Source organism: Physcomitrium patens, chromosome 16, assembly GCF_059467195.1.
Source record: "Physcomitrium patens ecotype Gransden chromosome 16, ASM5946719v1, whole genome shotgun sequence".
In the NCBI taxonomy this organism is placed as follows: Eukaryota; Viridiplantae; Streptophyta; class Bryopsida; order Funariales; family Funariaceae; genus Physcomitrium; species Physcomitrium patens.
In genome coordinates, this window is record NC_143425.1 from 3,107,454 (window position 1) to 3,127,710 (window position 20,257).

Below are 20,257 nucleotides of genomic sequence, written 5' to 3' on the forward strand. Positions count from 1 at the left end.
ATCTATTATATCATCATTAATTATAGAATGGAATATGAGGTTTTAAAATTAAATTATATGTGTGTATATATATATATATATAATTCTTATTTAGTATAATTTGTTTATAATACTTATATAGTGATATTTTAGATCTATTACAATACTTTAGATCAATTACAATTTTGTTGTCAAAAGATAGAAGTTGTATAAAACAATAATCCACTTTGAACTGTTTTTGTTGAATTAAAGTATATACTTGAAGAACTTGGTCCTATTCACTATAATACAGACTACAAAAGCTTTTCATACATGACATTACATGTTAAATGTGTGAGTTGTACCTCAGGTTTGTACCCATAAGAGTGCATGGAACTCATGTGTGCAAAGACTTGCATGACTGCAGTTGCAGTATTCAAAACCCCAAAAAACCAACTATTTGTGTAGATCCCATGAACCTACTTACTCTTATCTGTCTGCCCATGATGCAGTTGTACATACAGAGATCATGCATGACAAAGTACTGCGCCATGGCAGTGGGTTACTTCAGAATTTCTCAACTTTTTGTAGCTCTCTTGAATAGGTGAGATCTCACAGGCAGGTCTACAGCAACTCTCATCTGTAGTAATAGCCACAACACCTGCAAAAAATTAACCTACTGGCAAAATTTAGATCCTGAAACATAGAGCTTTTGCAGATCAGTCATGTGATGTTGGTATTTTCAAGGTTTTCACTCCTACAACACAGTTTAATTAGTATGTGTAGAGCTGGGGAGTTGGTGTGAACTGAAAAGATTATGGCCGGGAATTTTGGGTGAGGTCAAAGTTTACCCATCTAAGGAAATAGTATGAAAAAGAAAATAAATAAATAAATAAATAAAATAAACCTTCTATCACAACCAGTTGGACTGATTCTATATCTCATTGACACATCAAAGAGCATAAAATTTAAGTGATTGATTAGGTTACCATGAACTGAAAATAGATTTTTATGTTGATCATACTAATTTGCTTGATTACAATGAATCATGCCCAGTTTGAGTGCATTCTCCACAACTGTTGAAGTCTTGAGGTAATGAAGAGAATGGTTGTGTTAAGCATTGGTCCATTATGATCAATTGTTAGTAGTCTTGAACAGAGTACCATAGAAACAAATCTGATGCATAAAGCTTTTGGGCAGTTACCATATTCTAATTGTTTGTATGTTTGTTTAGCAGTGATAAGTAATAATGCTGGGAGGGTAAGTGGTCCACAATGTGCTGATACATGAAATGTGATTGTAAGTCCAGTTGCAGATGATATTGCTGCATATAAATCTGCCTTAATTCAATCCCTTAGCAGTTTATTGTGAGCTTAATGTTATATAATTGTATGTCTTTGCTGACAATTCACAAACATTTGTGGAGACTTAGCAGTGTATTGATGGGTTACAAGAAGTGTTAATATTTGTTGTTATGAATCTTAAAATGCAATTGTTCAATATTTTAATATTTTAATGGAGAAGAGCCAACTTGCAGTATGGCCTCAAAGTGCCTGGCATTTTTTTAATGGTGTTCTATTGATAAAGAAGACATTTTGCAGTACCATAGAGAAGATCCATGCTTGTTGTGCCATAGAAAAAGAAAGAATCTCTTTCTAATAATAAGTTGCAGTGTTTATATTTACAAGTGTTTTTTTCTACCATACTAAAATAATTGATAGAAGATAGACCTTTATTGGAAGAAAATTATACTTTTATTTATTTTTAACCATAAAATATTTTTACTTATTTATTTTTTTCATTAATAAGAGAGTAAATTTCTTTGGTGAAAAATTTCATTTGCATTGTTGGCTTATTTTAAGTCAATTCAAATATAGTAGTAACTTTTATATTGATATATATTTTTAAACCACTCATTAATATTTTTTAAATTTTTTTGAAAAAAATTATAAAAATTTCTTATGTTTCTATTATTTATACGTTTTTTCATATGAAAAAAAAAATCAACTGTTTATTTTTAGTTTTTTATTTTTTTGTTGTGTTTTAGTTAAATTCTGATTGGAAATTTTAGCATATATTTAATTATAAAATTTTATATAAATATTACAATTTTTTGTTAGCAGGTTTAGAGCTTATTATTACTTCTTCTTTTTATTAAAAAAAATATTTATTTTTTATTTTATTACAGATATTCTATAGGATGTAAAATTTATAAAGTTATTTTTAAATTTATAAAATTTCATTAAATTATTTAAAAATAAAATCTGTTTTTACTAGTTATGTCTGGTAAAACTAACTGGTAAAAATAGCATATATTAAAAATAAAATATATTGATTACATAATACTATCAATAAATTATTTTTCTTTAACTATTTATTTATCTTTTTTGAAAATATGCAATAGTATGTTCCTTTTATCTAAAGAATAATTTTAAAATATAAAAAGCTTCAATAGATTATTAAGTAATTTCAACTTATAAATATTTTGTTTCATTTGTTGTAATTTTTTTAATTCCAAAATCTCATTATTATTTTTTAATAAAATTAAAATATTATGATTTTTTTCTACTTATATAATCTTGATTATTTTTAACAAACACAATAATTTTTCAAATATTTTTGCATTTAAAAAGTATTCCAATAAGAAATTTTATAATGTAATCTACAGTAGCATTTCTATACTATAGACCTTGTTAAATTCAATTTTTTTTAATATTAAAATATATAAAAAGATAGAATCATATATATATATATATATATATATATATATGTATATAGTTAGTTAGTTAGTTAGTTAGTTTGATATTTGATTTTTTATACTTTACTTTAAAGTGTCACTACAAAACAGATTGTTTTTCATATTCTTTCAATATTAAATGCATAGATCACAACTAACATTGTAATTAAATGCATTATACTTGAATTTTTTGTAAATCAATTATTTCTTCATGATTATTGAATATAGGTTATTAAATCAGATGAAAAATTCTTAAATTATATATATATATATATATACACACACACATTTATATATAATTTTATAAAATTTTAATGTATACTATTTTATTTAAAATGCAACCCAAAGTTATGGAATTCTGAAGAAATAGAAGAAATAACATCTTAATACTAAAGAATAATAATATTTTTTTTAAATCTATACATTTTTTATATTATAAAATTAGATTAAATTTTCAATGGTATTATTTATATTATAAGTATATAAAAATATGTAATATATAATTTTAGTTTTAAAAAAATAAAAATATTTTTGTTTAATAAATATGACATAAATAATTTATGAAATATAAATTTACACATAAAATTTCTATATAATATGATAGCCTTTTTGTGATAAAAGACAAACGTATTTTAGGACATTTTTGTGCTACACAAGATTTATTCGGACATGATTTCATCATAGCAGTAATTGATCACCATGTTACAAGTTTATTTTGTCAAAGTGCACTTTTACTTCTATCACAAGAAAAATTTGATTGTATCTGGTGATCTATGAAACAATTTTTCAGTTATACAAGAACCACGACATAAAATCTTGATAAAACTCATTCAAGTCTTTCCAAATACAAAAATCACAATACAATTTGAGCAATTGTTGATTGCAGCAACTTGACAAATTATATGTGTATTTACAATATGCTACATTCAAAATATACCTCGTCATGGAAATTGTCACATTGTAGGTTGCTGTGATTCAAATCATGCATGTCCTTGAATCGCTGTTGATTTGGCTCCTATAATATCAGGTACGGTATTTCAAAACCTCTGACAGGTGTTTCAGACCCCACCTGGGCATAGCAGTAAAACACTTATCGTCGATGATCCTCATCGCTTTGGAACCTCATAAGGTGACAATGTGTATATGTTTATAAATATGTTTTGCACTTTGCAACACATCATTATCATTTTTGAGTTGCGATCAATCTCTCTGGTCAGTGTGTGGAACTCGGGGTGACTCGATTTTCAAAAACCCTGGTGGTCTTTGATCAGACATTTTGTTCATTTCCAGCATAGATTCTCCCACACTTCAGATTGTCTAACTCATCTGTTTGTGGATGTATGCGTGTGTCTCTCCCTTCACAGCTTTCTCAACTTGGGATTCGATTCTTCTGGTAAACTATGGAGAACAAGAACATAGACGCAACGCCCTTCACACTGCAAGGGGAGCCAGCTGGGTTGGGAACACTCCCCATGGGGTGTCTCGATCATGCAGGCTACACCATGTCAAACGAAAAAGACTTCTACTCCAAGTTCATCCTGGAGCTCGTCCCTAACAATGCCCACGACGACTCCTGGTACGTGAAAAACCTTAAACCTGTGCAGCCCATGCAGCCGCGAATCGATACCAGGCTCTTCAATGGTTCATTCCGAAACGCCATCAACGCCCCAGATCGCATGAATGTCATGTACAGCCACGACGCTCTGGCTAGAGGCAAAATCTCGCGTCTGGACGAAGTGTCAGTTCCCACTGATGACGCTGCATTTGTGGAAGCTCGAGCAATGCGGTACGAGGGACAAGTGAGGCCCCGACTCATCTCCTTCCTCCTTCCCGGCAAACCAGAGAAGTACTTGTGGATCGACTTGTCGTGGCCTATCCGCAACATTCTGCTGCCGATCTCTCAGGTCAGTTATCCCGGCGAAAAACCAAACTGCACATACACTCAGATCAACTTCCGAATGCTGCTTGGTCGACTGGCTGTCTCAGGCTGGGCAGAGGATGGGAACCAAGGATTCGTCAACTGGGAAGGAGACAACAAGAGAGGGCTGGTGTGGAATGGCTCTGCAGGTAGATGTGCTCGCTGCTAGTCTTTGACATGGTCTCAGCGCTTGAGTTTTTGATTTGTGGAATTTTCGGACACTTTAGAGCATGAAAGCTTCCACTTACAATTTCTCTGAGCTCTTCATTCTCGTTCTCCTTTTCAAATTCCAGGTATGCCTAACGCACGATGATGATGCCATCTGTTGTGTTGCGTTTATCAGCCTCAATGCGCATCGATCTAGAGTTGCTGTCTTTGCTGCTCACACTCCCTCGACACATGCGGAAGCCGGACTTCAACGTGCTCGCAGCTCTGCAACTCCACAGATGGGACGTGGGGGTCCCTTACAATCCACGTTTACCAATGAACAGCAACGGCCATTTCGTCAGTGAGACGGGCAAATATGTATCCAACTACCCACTGGTCAGTGGCCGTAGTGCAAGGAGAAGCACTGTTGGGGTCGCCTACGATAAGTTTCTGAGCGACATCAATGGCGTGCAGGTCGTCTTTCCTCCTCCTCCTCCGAACAGAATGGTGTCCATACTAAACACAGTCTTGTCCGTGGGCCTGAGTTTCATTCCTGTATGCGGTCCTCTACTGGCCATTGCGAGCCCACTGGTCATCAGGGCAATCGAAGATCCAACCAGCCTAGAGGTGAAGAATCTTCTGACAATTGAGTTCGGCATCGAACTGGCGGGAGCGATCCTCGGCAGCGCTCAGAGCTACCAGGGCCTGAAGAACCCGTCTGCAAAGAAGTCGGACGTGACCCCAGAGATGCCGCCACCTCTGTACTATGGCGAGTCACCAGATGATTACAAGCTGAACCCCAACACCATGGACCCCACTGAGGAGGAGAAGGAGATGGCCAAGAAGGACCCAGAGAAAAGTAATGACTCCGTCGAACCCGAGTCATCTTGATGGAAGAGCACCGAAGCATCGGCTTCAGTCACAGAGAGAGAGTCACCTATATAACAGTGTGGGTCTGATGTAGGTGCAAGGATCTGCCGTTGTCGCACGTTGAATGCAACCTGTCCCTCGGTGTGCATCTACATGACAGAAAGTGGTTGCAGTAGGATACTAGCAACATCGGCATCGTGCATGTTATGTTTGCCAACATGTACTGTTAAGCAGTGGAGTTGTGTAAAAACTAGCTAGCCTCAGCTACGAGGTTCGGCACAGTTTCCTAGCTGTTTTGTGAAATGATCCCACGTTTAAAGTATGCTCCGCTTGCACGCAAAATCCGACGACGCCATTCTGACCATGATTGGAATGGTTTCCTGTACTGGATGTCACGTGCTCAGGAATTCACTTGAGCTTGTGAAGTAAGAATAATTTTTGTCTTCTCCCTACAAGGACTTGCTCTGACCGGTCTGATTGCAGTGTTACGGTTGTCTTGGAAGAAATGGCAAGCCCGAGATTGATTTGCGTTCACGACAGGCATGATGGAAAACTTGAGGCTTTGGTGTTGGGATTGCGGGTGATCGAGTGTTAATCTTATAGGGGAAGTGTCGGTCAGTGATAAAAACTTGTATGAAACTGTAACGGTTATCTGCTGATGCTGAAGCGCCAAAAGGTTCCCTTGCAATGGTCTAACTATGGGCAGAAGAGGAATTTTTCCATTCCTAATTTTCTGTTGAAATCTTTCTATAGGAGTTTCTGATGAATTTGTGTATTTTGGATGCTTAGGATTTGAGGGCCAAAACAAAATTGAGGCCATGAAAAACGACCGTGTCTGAGCCTACCCAGCAAAAGGTGCCTTATCAAGGCCAATTTCAACACCACCAAGAATTTTTCTGATGATTTTTTAAATTAATCGTTTGTAGGTCACATTGTAAGCACGTGGGTGCATTTCATTCAACATGGCGTTTTTCGCTCAAATTTGGGCTCAATGTTTAAAAAATCAACTTATTCTTCCGATACTGTTTTTAAATCATGTTAGTTTTCTTCACAATCGTTGGAGAAATCCACAACAGCTTTGAACAAAGTTTTTGAAACTTATAAGATATTTGTAAATTCTGCGCTTCACCCACAAAAATATAAAAATAAAATTAAAAGTCTAAACTTTTCTTGATATAAAATAGTAAATTCAATAGCACAATATAATAGTTGATTTCAAGTCTACACATCTACCCGTCGAAGTTTAATATTATAGTTTGCTTTGTCAATCTTCACAACTTTAATCTCCTTTAATTACAGTACTTGTGATGAAGGTATTTGTAAGTAAGTACTAAGGACAGAGACATCACCCACAGTATGGGAACACAAGCTTCCATTCTCTCAGAACACTGTCTCAATTTTTGCATGTAAATCATTCATTCAGCGGGCATGAGAAAAAAATATTCTTCTCTGGATTATCCTTTAACTTTGGAAAACTCATATGACTGTTTCAGTATAATCTCTTCCATAAGACCCACACCCTGCAGCACTGATGCGATGATCTGCCATCAAGAATTTAAGATTTTTCTGGTACTCTGACTGTCCTTCAATTGCTGAATTTGATGTATTGGGACAACCTGTTTGACCAAGTTTTCATTGGTTTCAACAGAGCATCTATGAGCAAGGCTGTCTAGATTAGGATCTATTGACACTCTAGGGTTTAGCAGCATGTGTGGAGCATCAAGACCATGGTCACATAATATCAGGAAGAATTCCTCCAATCATATGTGAAATATGCTCAGCCTCAGAAACTGTTCACACACACACATCATGCTGATAGTGTGATCAAGTCCTATGCACTTAAATTTACACTTGGCTTCAATTACATGTACATTTTCTGCCCTAATTCCGGATTTGAAAGAAAGAAAGAATGATTTCAGCAGCTTGGGCCTTGCTTCATTGTTTTGAGATTGAGATGATAACAAAATAAACAACGAATTTTTTTGTTTGCTGGTTTCTTTACATTCAGTGTTTTTTTCAAATCAGATGTTAAAAAGATGAATATTTGGATGGCATTCTAAAGTACTCCCTGTATGAAAGTAAAGCTTTAAAATATTCTAAAATCATAGAGAATATTATCAACATTCATCATGTGGTATTCCAAGTTGAATTTTGACCCATATAAGCCAATCAAAGGCATTCACTAAGTTTTGTTTGTATTTTTTTTTTTTAAATCTAAAAACGTTAATATCAACAATTTTTGTGATAGTTATGGATTTATAGTTCTACATCTAGGCCAGTCTTTGAACTCTAAAAATACCTTGAAAATCACTGTGTCTATGAAAAATAACATCTTCTTTGAAGTCTTGAATAGAATTAAATGTGATAATATGTCTATATATTGCAACTTTATTTCAATTTGTACAAAACTTTTATTTTTTCATACATGAAAATGAGTGGATTCATCATTTAGAAATAAGCCATAGAAAACAACTGGAATTTAAGGATTATTAAAAAAATTAATATTGATTCCAACGTAGTTCAAAATAAATAATCGCAATACTGATTTAGAAATATTAATACATATGTAAGTTAGGACACCAAGACAGATAATTAGAGATATGCATAGACAAATGTAGACTTACTTGATACCAATGATACAACTAATCACCAAGATATTGTGTAATCTAAAAAATCAAATTAAAAATAAAATTTTCACCTTAAAAAAAAGAAAAAATACAAGATCAATTAAATATGTAAATAGTTCATAAGAGAAGAGTAGATCCAACAAACCAAATTTTTTGAGATAAGCACATAAATTATATAAAACTTTAAGTTAATGATAAAAAACAAGAAATAATTAAAAATAAATTTGAGATCAAATAATATTAAAATTCATTATCAAGCTGAATATTCAAATCTTATATTGTCGAAAAAAACTATAGTGAAATTCAAAAAATAATTTTAAGACTAAATATTTTTTATTTTAAAAATAATATGTATATATTTAATCTTAAACATTATTTTTTGCATCATAAGTAATGATAAAAATAGTTTAATATATTTTACTTGGTGAGGCTTAACTAAAAAACTTCTAAAGATATCCAAAATACTTGTAATCAATATATTAAAATAAAAATAATAATAACAAAGTTCTACATATATTTTCAAAAAGAGCCATAAATTAATCAAAGAAGAGTGATATATTTTAATTTATTATTTTAAATTTATATTTTATAATTTATATTCTATAATTTTATCGTATAGACTACTTTAATATATTTACTCAAGTAAAAATTTTAAGTATCTTCTTGCACGGTACTTTTTTGGCTTGATTTCTATCCTTGTTAGAAAAAATTCTTATATTTTATAGCAACTTTGAAGTATTTATAAATAAATATGAACAATTTTTTAAGAAAAACTGATTGCGAGACTATTAAAATAAGAACCACATTTTAATACAAGATATGTTAGTTAATTGCAAACCTTATATCCAAAACTGATTGAAAAAAGCTATTATTTTAAGGCTCTTGTTTTGAAATTAATGTATTAATTCATTTCAATTCATAGTAATTTATTGTGGATTTTTTTATAGCTCTATTTATAAAAAGAAAAATAGAAAAAAAAATTAATTCTGACCTTGAATAAAAAAATATATAAGTTATTTTATTTTATCTACAATATATTATGCAAATAAAAAAAGTCAATATTTTTAATTTATATACTTTAAATACAATGTTTTGTGGTTTGGATTTATGTTGGATTGTGCAATTTTTTAAAGACTTTAAAAGAATATTTGCAAGAATTTTTAGACAAATTGTTACTCATTTAGTTAAATAAAATCTTTTTGTATTCCAAAAAAAAATTACAAATTACAAATTGTACTATGTTTATTTTTAAAAAACTACACAAATAAGGATTTTATGCTAAATTAAAATTATTCATTTCATGTTAATATTCAGATTATAAATAAATAAATAAATAATTTAATAAAATTCCAACCATGATAGAATCTTTTTAAACTAGATATGTTAGTTGAGAAAAAATATTAATTAAATAAATAATAATTACTTGACATTAAGAAAATTCTAAAAACCATTAAATATCTTATCCAATACAAGATAGCTTGCACTTTCATAATATCTATCCATGAACCATTATTTGAGATGATAGTTTTCAAAGTATTTTGATATTATTTAATTAAATAAGAATGACCTAGATAGTAGACTAAAATATTATTTAATTATTTTTAATATACATTATTTGTTGAATATTGAAAAAGCAAGTATAGCATTTACTAGAATAAAAAAATATTGCATTATTATTTAATTTTTCATATCTAATTTAGATACTGATGTTTTAATCACCTTTTTATTTTATATTAGATTATATATTTTTTGTAGAAAAGTGCTTGTATTGATGGTAACATTTTTAAATTTACATGTCTTTGACTTTTGACTATGTATTTTTAAATTTATAGATTTTGTCATAAAATTATATAAAATATTAAAGTATAATTATAGAATTTTATAAACAAAACTAAAACAATCAATTTTATACTTAACAACTAAGTCAATTGCTTAAATTAATATTTCAAGAATAAATAAATAGAATAAAATTTATTATACATTATGTTTTAATATGTAAACTAATGGCTTAATAAGTGAAACATTATCCTACATATGATTAATTATTAATTTTATAGATGATTTTATTCTTGCAAGATCCAAATTTTATATGTGATTATTCAAATTGCATCATATTTTTCGCATATAGATTGAATTTTTTCCAAAAATGTATTTTGATTGTTCAATGTTAGATCTTATTGCTCTAAAAATAATAATAAAATAATAATATACAGATGAAATTTATTGCATATTTGTGACACTTAATAGTTTCCAACTGCAAAATTTAAGGTAAATAAATGAACTTGTTATTTAATAAATTTACTAAATAACAAATTACTAACAAATAACTAAAGTATAATATTTTTTTGCAAAATTTATAAAAATATTTTACATAATACAGATCTAGATATAAAATAGAGTATTATATATATATATATATATATATATATATATATAGTGTTTTAAAATTAATTGTTGTAAGAATTAAGAAATCATCATTTTTAAAATATTTTAAACAAACATTTCTCTTCTTTATAATATTTATTTCTTTTCCTTTAGTTTAGCGCTTCATATATAATGTTTTTTGAATCATTCCTACCCATCTTTAAACTTGATCCAAATAATACGAAAAATATATAGTTTTCTAATTCATGTATTTTTTGTAACATAAAATACTAAATAAACTTGTATTAATAACATTATTTTATTTTATTTTAAAATCATTATTAGTTTAAGACACATTTAAATCCTTTAAAAATGAAAGAAATGTAAGCTTCTTATGTTTTCAGTCATCGTCATTCAAACACTTTATTTTGTAATAGCCAAGGATGACAAGTCAATACTGAGAGGTTGGTAGTTTAAACCTCAATAATTCAATTTCCAACTTAAGGCCTCGGCATGCCCGTAGTCTAATCCCCCAAAGGAACAAATCCGAACATACTCTCCCAAGTCAACAGAAACGCAGTCATTAATGAGATTTAGGTGAAGCAAACTGATATATACACTAGAGAAGATCGAAAGAGACCATTGTCCTTGGCTACAGGCCAGAGGATGAGGAATATCTTTGGGTCTTGAGGATACCACTCTGTGACGACATTTCAAAACTAGTAGCCACTACCAGTGTTCCAAAACGTAACTTCGGATCTAAACAAGTGCAACTGGATACTCACAAATGCTTCGTAATCAGTGGCCACAATCTTGATGACAATGGTAGAAGAAAAACCTGCACCAGGCAAAGTACGTTGTGTTCATGATGAGAAAAATAGAACACTATGCCTTGCATCGTTCTCTGACTTTACAAAGCTTGGCCAAGAGACCTGACAGCTGCAAGAGCGTTCCCACTCCATCTGCTATACGCATGTGCGCAAAACCCACTTCCTGCACCACATGAAGGAGAACTTTTAATGAAAAAAAATCAACAGAACAAAACAAAACCAAGGTCAGTGCACATATAAAATGTTGAGTGCAGTAGGGTCACTAAACTACTTGATGAGATTCGCAAAGGAAAAGGTCCGTGGAGATTACAAATAAATGAAAAAAATGAAATCCATCAAATTGCTACAACCATTTACCAAAAACCTGTGGCATTTTGAGAGTGTTTAGGAGATGAGACCCACCCGAATAAACTCAAGCTTCAAAAATTCCACCATCTCATAATTTTTCACTACTCTAAATAGAGTGGTGATAATATCAGTGGCAGAGTAGCCCATGTCATAGAGCTGCTTCAATCCTGTGTAGGCGTCATCAATGTTGCCTGCTATACAGTGCTTGATAATCTGTTGAGCTAATAAAGGATGCGGCTGATCACAGACCTGATCCCATGGAATCAAAAAAAATCAGCGAATATATAAAGCAACACTTCTGCAGTAATTCGACACTTAGTTGTCCATACATATCCAGGCGAAATATATGAACTGTAGTAAGACGAAAAGAAGGAATACAAAATGTATCAAATCCATACCCTGAAAACATTGTCTTGATTGACAAACTGAAAACCGCTGAATGTCGCTTGTAAGTTGTTTAAGGCTTGCCGCATATCTCCATCCGCAGTGAACACAACTGCCTCTAGCCCCTCTGGCACATAAGGCACCTGCCACATTGGATAATCCGGCGATAGATAAGCCCCAACTCTGACGTCTTACAAGACTGGTGATAGTGAAACACAGCTTAGTACAGAACAGAGTGCTAGAATATTCGAATGTAAAATTTACAAGTTTTGAAAAATACACAAGTACTAATTAAATTTCCACGTACAATGGGTGAACTCAAAAAGTTAAAACACAATGGCGTGGGATGAGAGACATGCTGTGTTGAGAGAGGACCTTCTCTGCTTCGACAACTCGAAGAAGACGGTCTAGAATTTCAGAGTCTGACAATCTGGAGAAACGAACTATGGCACATCGACTTTGAATAGGTTCGATAATCTTTGACGATAAATTACAAGCCAAAGCAAATCGAGTTGTGTTGGAATAAATTTCCATAGTCCTTCGTAGAGCCTGCTGGGCACCAGCTGTCATGCTGCACGCATTCACATACACTTTGAGAGAAGCTACGATTTCCTACTCCTCATCACTCTAAGTTCCACCACGACCAAAATGAGCTGTGAAATTCACAGTTATGGTTTGTTGTACAACCCAATATATGTTTATAATCCAAAGATGGAAAATACTACCTGTCGGCCTCATCCAAAAGAACAACTTTGTGACGTCCCGGCGGCAATGTCACTTTCTTCTGAGCAAACATTTTGATCTTGTTGCGGACTACATCAATCCCTCTGCATTACAAAAAGCTAAACCACATTCAGGAGAGATAATGCGCAAACAACCAGCAGGACTTGCAACGTGTCATCATGCAATAAGGAATAAGTACAACAGCATGATGAGGTAGGAAGCTGGCTGCAGGAGGTGAATATTTAGGACACTGCTGGAACAATTGCCTCCAATATAGAACAGATTAGAGAACGATCTGGAAAGCTGAGAGATAATATTCAAAGGATGCTACAACATGAAACAAGATTCTTCAACACACCTGTCATCGGAGGCGTTAAGCTCCAGGACAGCTTCTTTGAAGTTGGGACCTAAAAGTTCGTGTGCCAGAGCAAGAATACTTGTTGTCTTACCAGTGCCAGGGGGGCCCTTCCCAGTGGTCAAAGAATCCAAAACTAGAGGAAAAAGAACTGCATCAACCTCTAACACATAGGATATCCCAAAAATAGATACAAATGGGAATCAAGGGTGCTTAATGAGCACATCAGTACTTCTTCTGATCGCAGCGTCACTAGTCAGAATTTACCTCTCAACCAAACCCTAAACCCTGAAAGTTTCCAGAAACAATCTAACCGAAGAGAGCAATGTAAAATCACGGCAGCAGCAATACCATTGCACCACTGAACAAGTTACAACAATGTAAACTATCGACGCAACCCTGTAGCACTTACGATTGCATTCTGTTTCAACATACATGAAAAACCCTCAACCTTCAAAGGCACTACGCAAAGCGAACTTTCGGATACAGAGAAGATGAGATTGGGCATGTTGCCGCCCTGCGCAATGACCTGGAGGCGGGCGACCACATCCTGGTTCCCAACAATGTCAGCAACTCTGTGAGGTCGGTACTTCTCAACCCACGGTAAATCGTAGTCCTTCGCCAGAGAAGTTGCGGCCACGGTTGTTCCCATATTACCGACCCCACAGTCTTCACATCCGTCTCCTTACCCGCTCCCACTCTCCAGCTCTCAGCTACAAAGCACCCAACAAAAAAACAAAACCCATCCCACAACCTAATGTCACCATTAACCTCATTATCTCAAAACTTGACACGCTTGCTCAGCGTGTACAACGCAACAACCTTTCGCCCAAATCATGTAACTGAAAAACGACGGCATGAATGGAGAAAACAGACACCTACTGACCAAGTTATCCTGACAGGAAAGACGAAAGATGACGATTCCACGTTGCTTCCTCAACAACGAGCTGCGTCCCAACTGAATCAGTCGACACTGAAACTCGAAAAACGACGCCGGAAATTAGCCTATTCCCGTTCTGGGTGCTCCGCTTCGCAATGCAAACCTGGTATATTCTAGAGCTGGGACGATGCCGCCAAATACTGTCGCTAAATGTAGAGGTGCGCTAAACTAACTACGTTCATAATGATCCTAGTTTCTTTTACTTACTTTTGTGATTCAGCGCACATCATAGTCTAAATGCGTTACGAGTTGGCTAGCTGCTCGGTTACTTGAACAAGCGCAGCTGGTGTAGTGATATCATAGCACCCTCCCACGGTACTGACCAGGGTTCGTTTCCCCGGCTGCGCAAATTTTTGCAATCCCAGTGGCGCCCGCAGCCCCGAGTCATCCATCTCTGAAAGAGTTTCGATTTTCCTTGTAAATTTGGTTTTGCAGTCCACCTGTTGGTCGCGGATTTCGCATCCCTGCTGCTCCAGCATGTTTCCTGCATGGAAGGAAAATGGAGGGCTCATGCGGCACTGCAACTTTCATCGAGTCAGAAGTTTAAGGAGCAGGTTGTGCCCTAGAACCGTGCCCGATCATATCACCGCCGACCCAGCGGACCTGATTCCAGTTCCGAGCACTCCCCGCAAACGCTTATGGCCCAACGGCCCACCCCAACCCTCACCATCATGTGAAATTACATGGTGTAACATGCGCGATGAAAAACACCACAACCATGCTTGTTAAGATACTTGCTCGGGCAGAGCTCAAAGATTAAATGCATACTTAGTCCATGCTTTTATACGATCAAGTACTTCAGTGGATGCTATTCAGGAATGAGTGAGTACTGATGGATGACTTCCTCCTTCGTCTTCCTTCTCCACACAGTCGTTGAAGTCATTGATTAATTTTTAGATTATTTTCTTTCGTTTCTAAGAATTGTTTTTTGGATGGAGTTTGTGGTGTTTTCTTTTTTCTACTTTACATGTTTTGCAGAAACATTCCTTGCATGTAACTTATTTTCCATGTGACTATCTTTGTGTGCTCATCTTTAATCTTCCCATTGGTGAGATTTAAAACATTGTTATTAACAAAAAGTTTATTTAATATTCAAAGTTTGGTGATTATGCCTAGGCTCCAAAAGTGTTTTGATTTAGTGTTTTTCTACACATTGCTTGCTTGTTTGTATTTGCATGTGATTAAGTTTAGATTTTAAAAAAGATAAATCATTTTGTGCCTCATAATTTATCATAAATTGTATTCTTATTCTTATATATATATATATATATATGTATGTGTGTGTGTGTGTAATATAATTAAATAAGAGAAATATTAAATCAACCCAAGGCTCTTTTTGGCAACCATGAATATTTTAGGATGATTGATTCTTTAGCCGACAAGGTTAGGATTTCCAATATTGCATTTATGTATCATAATTTGAGCATGTAAGATGAGCTCTAAATTATATTGGTTTGTGTTGAACCAAAAATCAACAAAAAGAAAGATTTGAGTGATGTTTTCTATTGAATTCACATATTTTTCTTTTCTCGAATCCAAAAAGTAGTTGTAGAAATTAAACCATTGAAATAAAGTGGATCAATTTAATATTCGTGTTAAATAATAATAATAGCAATAGTTGTAAGAATACTTATTGTAGGTACACATTTGGATTTGTTATTATGCACATGGATCAAATAATTACATTTTTAGTTAGCTTTATTTTAAAATAAAATAAGACAAAAGTGTTTGATTGTAATACAATTAAAAGTGTTTGTTTATGGTATGGTATCAAGAATTAATTTAATTTAATTTAAAAAGAGCTTAGTATTTTCAATAGTTCCTTAAGAGTTTGCACCTTCTTCATCTCAGTAATAAAATGCAATGCTCAAATTAAGTTGTTTTTTTCAACATATATTGTTAAAAATTTGAACAATTTGACAAGACCACATTTTTAGGTCATCATAGCTTTGAATGATGCTAAATTTGATAATATCACTTAGGTATCAAATCATTTTAAGATCTCATATCTTTGACACTTTATTGAGGTAATTACAGTTTCAAACAAACGAAAATAATTAGTATTTAAAAATATACAAAAGTATTTTTTGTGCATTAATAATATGCATATAATATTAATGGAATTGTATTTACTCAAGGAAATAAAATATAGAAAAATAGAGTAAAATTAGGACTTAAAAACTATAACTATAGTAATGATAATATTTTCTAACTTTCGAATATACTTTATTTTTGTAAAAACATTAGACTTGTAATATTACAAAATGCTGATCTTCATGTCTAAATGTATGAATATATATATATATATATATATATATATATATTTAGATGTTTAGATTAAGAAATTAAAATATTCAAATCTCAAAAAAATCATCTCACATGTATATAGAAGAATTAAAGAATTAAACATATGTTTTGAAATATTTTTTTTCTAATAAACATTTTTTAGAAAGAAGAGTGTAAAATTATGTATATATATATATATATATATATATATTATTTTTGTATGTTTCAATTCATAGGAGATGCATATGATGTTAAATGTTTCATACATTAGGATTCTAATTTTTTGTTTCTTTGTCTAGGAATAAGAAAATAAGAAAGTTTCAAATAGTAGATTCTATTCACAAAGGTTTAATTATACTATTTTTTGATATAAGATTTTTCTATTTTATGCAAATAATAATAATAATAATAATAATTTAAACAATTGGTTGGAAAATTTTTAAACAATAAGAAATGTCTTTTATATATATTTATATATCAAAATTTCTTTTCTAAAATAATTGGAAAAGTCAAAACAAATATATTAGAAATTAATGAAGCATTAATCAACTAACATTATAATTCTAGATGCTTCACTTTGACAATTAATTATCTAAGTGAAATGCCCTTTATGAAGCTACCAACGTAAAACTAGTATTAAGAATAAAATGTGGAAGAACTCTAAGATTTGTGAAAATATCTCAATCTTTACCAATAAGAAAAACCAATTACAAGCATTTATAATGAATACAGTTTTTTAATTTTTTTTGCTAAATACAATTGATTTACTGCAATTTGTAAATGCCACAATCATTGGTACAAATAAAATAATTTTCTATAGTTTTCTATATATGATAAATTATATTTGAGAATTCATTACATTAATATATGTGCAACTTTAATAAAGACTAAGATTTCCTCAACTAATTAAATTGACACTACATGCACACATTTACAAAAAGAGGTAAATGAATCATAACTTAGCCCTCTTAGACTAGTACAAAAATGACACTCCATCTTTTTTCTATTTTAATTCAAATTTATCAACCACAAAGAACTAATAAAAGATACCTATATAATATATATATATATATATATATATATCCTTTTTATTGCTCTCATCAATATCTTCAAAATGGATGGCTTTTAATCAATCTAATTATAATTGAACAATTTTCATTCTTTGAGTGGAAAATCAAAATACTACAAAGATGATAATAATAATAATCATAATCATAATAAAAGGTAAAATAGATGTTTACAATAAAAAAAAATTGGAACAAAGGATAAACAACAGTAAAAATAAATAAATAGACAATTGAAGAAGAATATTCACTTCATATGAGGGACAATTATAAAGGAAAAAGAAATAAATAATCAAGGCTTCTATTTTGGTTTGCACTAGAAATTCTTCATTAGAATCATTGATATTTCTACTTCATGACTAAGATGTCTCTTAAATAAACATCGCTAATAAATATTTGATTTAAAATGCTTGGAAATGGTCTATAATGATTATCATCTTCAATCAAAGATTGTGCATGAAAACTATAAAGGACTCTCAACTTTGATATCATAATTTGTATCTATATTTTGTTGTACAAAAGCATAGATTTGTGTAATTTTGAATTTAACTTTATGTATGTATAGTCGTGTTTTATATTTATTTTCTATTACATTTATGTGTATATATATATATATATATATATATTTTTGTATGCATATGTATTTATTATTATTTTTATTGCTATTGTAATTTTAAAATAAAATAATATATATATTTATTTATGTGTATATATAGATTCATTTCCCCTTCAATTATTGATTTACAAAAAAAATTGGCTCATGACTTTTGAATTGATTAAATAATAATAATTTGAAAATAATAATAATTAAAAATAACATAATAATAATATGTATTTTAAAAAGGTGCATTTTAGTAACTCTATAAAGAATTTGATCTATACAAAAACATATTTAGAAATAAAAAAATAACAGTATTATGGCATATACATCATAAGGACCTTGGTGTTGCTCCTGAATGGTGCAATGAACTCAAAAGCACAAATGGAAATTACAGTATCAAACCTTCATTACTTCATCAAGTGAAAAATACACATTAATAACATATCTCACCATCGATATTCATTCTCGCAGCTCTACAAAACCACTTCGATGCAACTGTATTTCCAACGATACCAAGTGAGTTGCAAGACTAGGTTTGGGATTTCCACGTGGGTCAGTGGGTTGCGGATGGTATGACGTGGCTGAGATGGTGCCGACGTGGTAAGACACGTTGGAAGTCCACGTCAGAATCAATTTAGGGCTGAGCTGGTGAGTGAATATCCCTGGTGAGCTTTCCCTCAAATACCCGTTTACGTCCTCATTTTTGATCTCTCCACCTTGTCTTAACTTGCGGCTGCGTCTTGGTGCGTTCGTGAATCATGAGGGCCAAGGTGTTTCTCCCTTCTCCCTTCGTTCTGTTGTGCCGTCTCTTTGTTTTTTCATTTGCATTTTGGTTTTTTCATTTCAATTTCAGTCCTTCCTGGGACTTTGCACGGTTTAGCTTTGGATGTATTGGTTCTAAGTTTCGATTTCTGGAGGAGTGTTTCTTTTTTGTGCTTACTTCGGATTTTGATTTCATGACAACAGTGGAAGAAAAAACGTATGAGGCGTCTCAAACGTAAGAGGCGAAAGATGAGACAGAGGTCGAAGTAGCCGTTCCGATTTTGGTCGCTGTCTTGGGAGCAGTGGAGTATGTCATATGTTTCAACTCGTTCTGCTGCTAGGTATATGTTCGGAAGGTGGACGACTCGATGAAACTTCCACCACTATTTCCTGTGCTGCATCCCGAAACTGTGAAGTTTCGAGCGGTTTCCAGTATCTGGCAACTAGAATCATCATAGGCTCCTCGTCCTTGTGTAGAACTGTGATGAGTTAGATAATATAATGAGAGCGAGAGATGCAGGATATCTTTACGTATGCTTCGGTCATGAAAGTGCTTGTGTCATTGTTATCAATTCGTTCTCCGTCTCCACAATTTTTATCCCCGATGAGAATTTGTACAAGACCAGTCAATGAAAATAACTTATAGTATTGCAGTTCGTGGCTACAACTATGTAGTATTGCAGTCTCTCAACTAGTAGTGTTGCATTTATTCATTACTCATGTCGGAAGTTTTCAAGGCATTTCGTTGAAAATAAGTTAGAGTATGCTGAAGGAGAATTCAGAATTATAGTTATCTAAAGTTGACAAAATAACATATAGTAGTGAACACGATTTTGTAGTGAGAAGTAGGCGCAGCCCTTGCACGTTACGAAGAAAAGACAAACATTCATACTTGGGAGGCACAGGGAACTTGTAAAGGTGAATCACTGAAGCCTCTCAACACACGATTACTCAGGTGAGATGGGATCTATGTGACCTTTTTGTTTTTTCTTACACTGCCTTACTGTCGGTAGAAGTCCGATTTCGGGAGCAAATGTCACACCATGCGAGGTTGAATTCTATGTAGGTGTTCATGGTAGATTTTCATAGTTTTGATGTGACTGTACCAATCTCAATAGCTAACGGTGGTCAGTACCTATCGCGGTCACGCTTACTTCAGATTCTTCAACGGATTGGCAAACCGTATTTAAAGGCTAATTACTTTTAATAGATGATGCCAACTAGTAACGCTTTCACTGCACATATTTCTACGCTTGTGACGTTTAGGACTGTCGCTATGTGGGATGTGATAACTGTCTGTTCGTGCGCTTCTTGAAAGTCCTAGAACCAGATTGCACCTTAAG

At 32.6% G+C, this 20,257-nt stretch overlaps 2 protein-coding genes and 1 long non-coding RNA gene across 3 annotated transcripts; 2 read left to right on the top strand and 1 right to left on the bottom strand.

Annotated features, from left to right (window-relative positions):
* The first annotated feature begins 3,796 nt into the window (after positions 1-3,796).
* Positions 3,797-6,085, top strand: LOC112293202 (uncharacterized). Its single transcript, XM_024542372.2, has 3 exons — positions 3,797-3,907; positions 4,060-4,762; positions 4,957-6,085. The coding sequence occupies exons 2-3, from the start codon at positions 4,096-4,098 to the stop codon at positions 5,649-5,651; spliced, it is 1,362 nt and encodes a 453-aa protein (XP_024398140.1). The 5' UTR covers positions 3,797-3,907; positions 4,060-4,095; the 3' UTR covers positions 5,652-6,085.
* A 4,925-nt stretch (positions 6,086-11,010) lies between these two features.
* Positions 11,011-14,580, bottom strand: LOC112293544 (replication factor C subunit 4). The gene is made up of 8 exons (XM_024543091.3): positions 14,148-14,580; positions 13,749-13,974; positions 13,265-13,371; positions 12,909-13,010; positions 12,559-12,754; positions 12,198-12,326; positions 11,854-12,048; positions 11,011-11,614 (listed from the first exon to the last, which is right to left on the bottom strand). The coding sequence occupies exons 2-8, from the start codon at positions 13,911-13,913 to the stop codon at positions 11,507-11,509; spliced, it is 1,002 nt and encodes a 333-aa protein (XP_024398859.1). The 5' UTR covers positions 13,914-13,974; positions 14,148-14,580; the 3' UTR covers positions 11,011-11,506.
* A 4,294-nt stretch (positions 14,581-18,874) lies between these two features.
* On the top strand, positions 18,875-19,562 carry LOC112293545 (uncharacterized). Its single transcript, XR_002973062.3, has 2 exons — positions 18,875-18,922; positions 19,119-19,562. It is a non-coding gene; the product is annotated as an uncharacterized LOC112293545 (long non-coding RNA).
* The last annotated feature ends 695 nt before the right edge of the window (positions 19,563-20,257 follow it).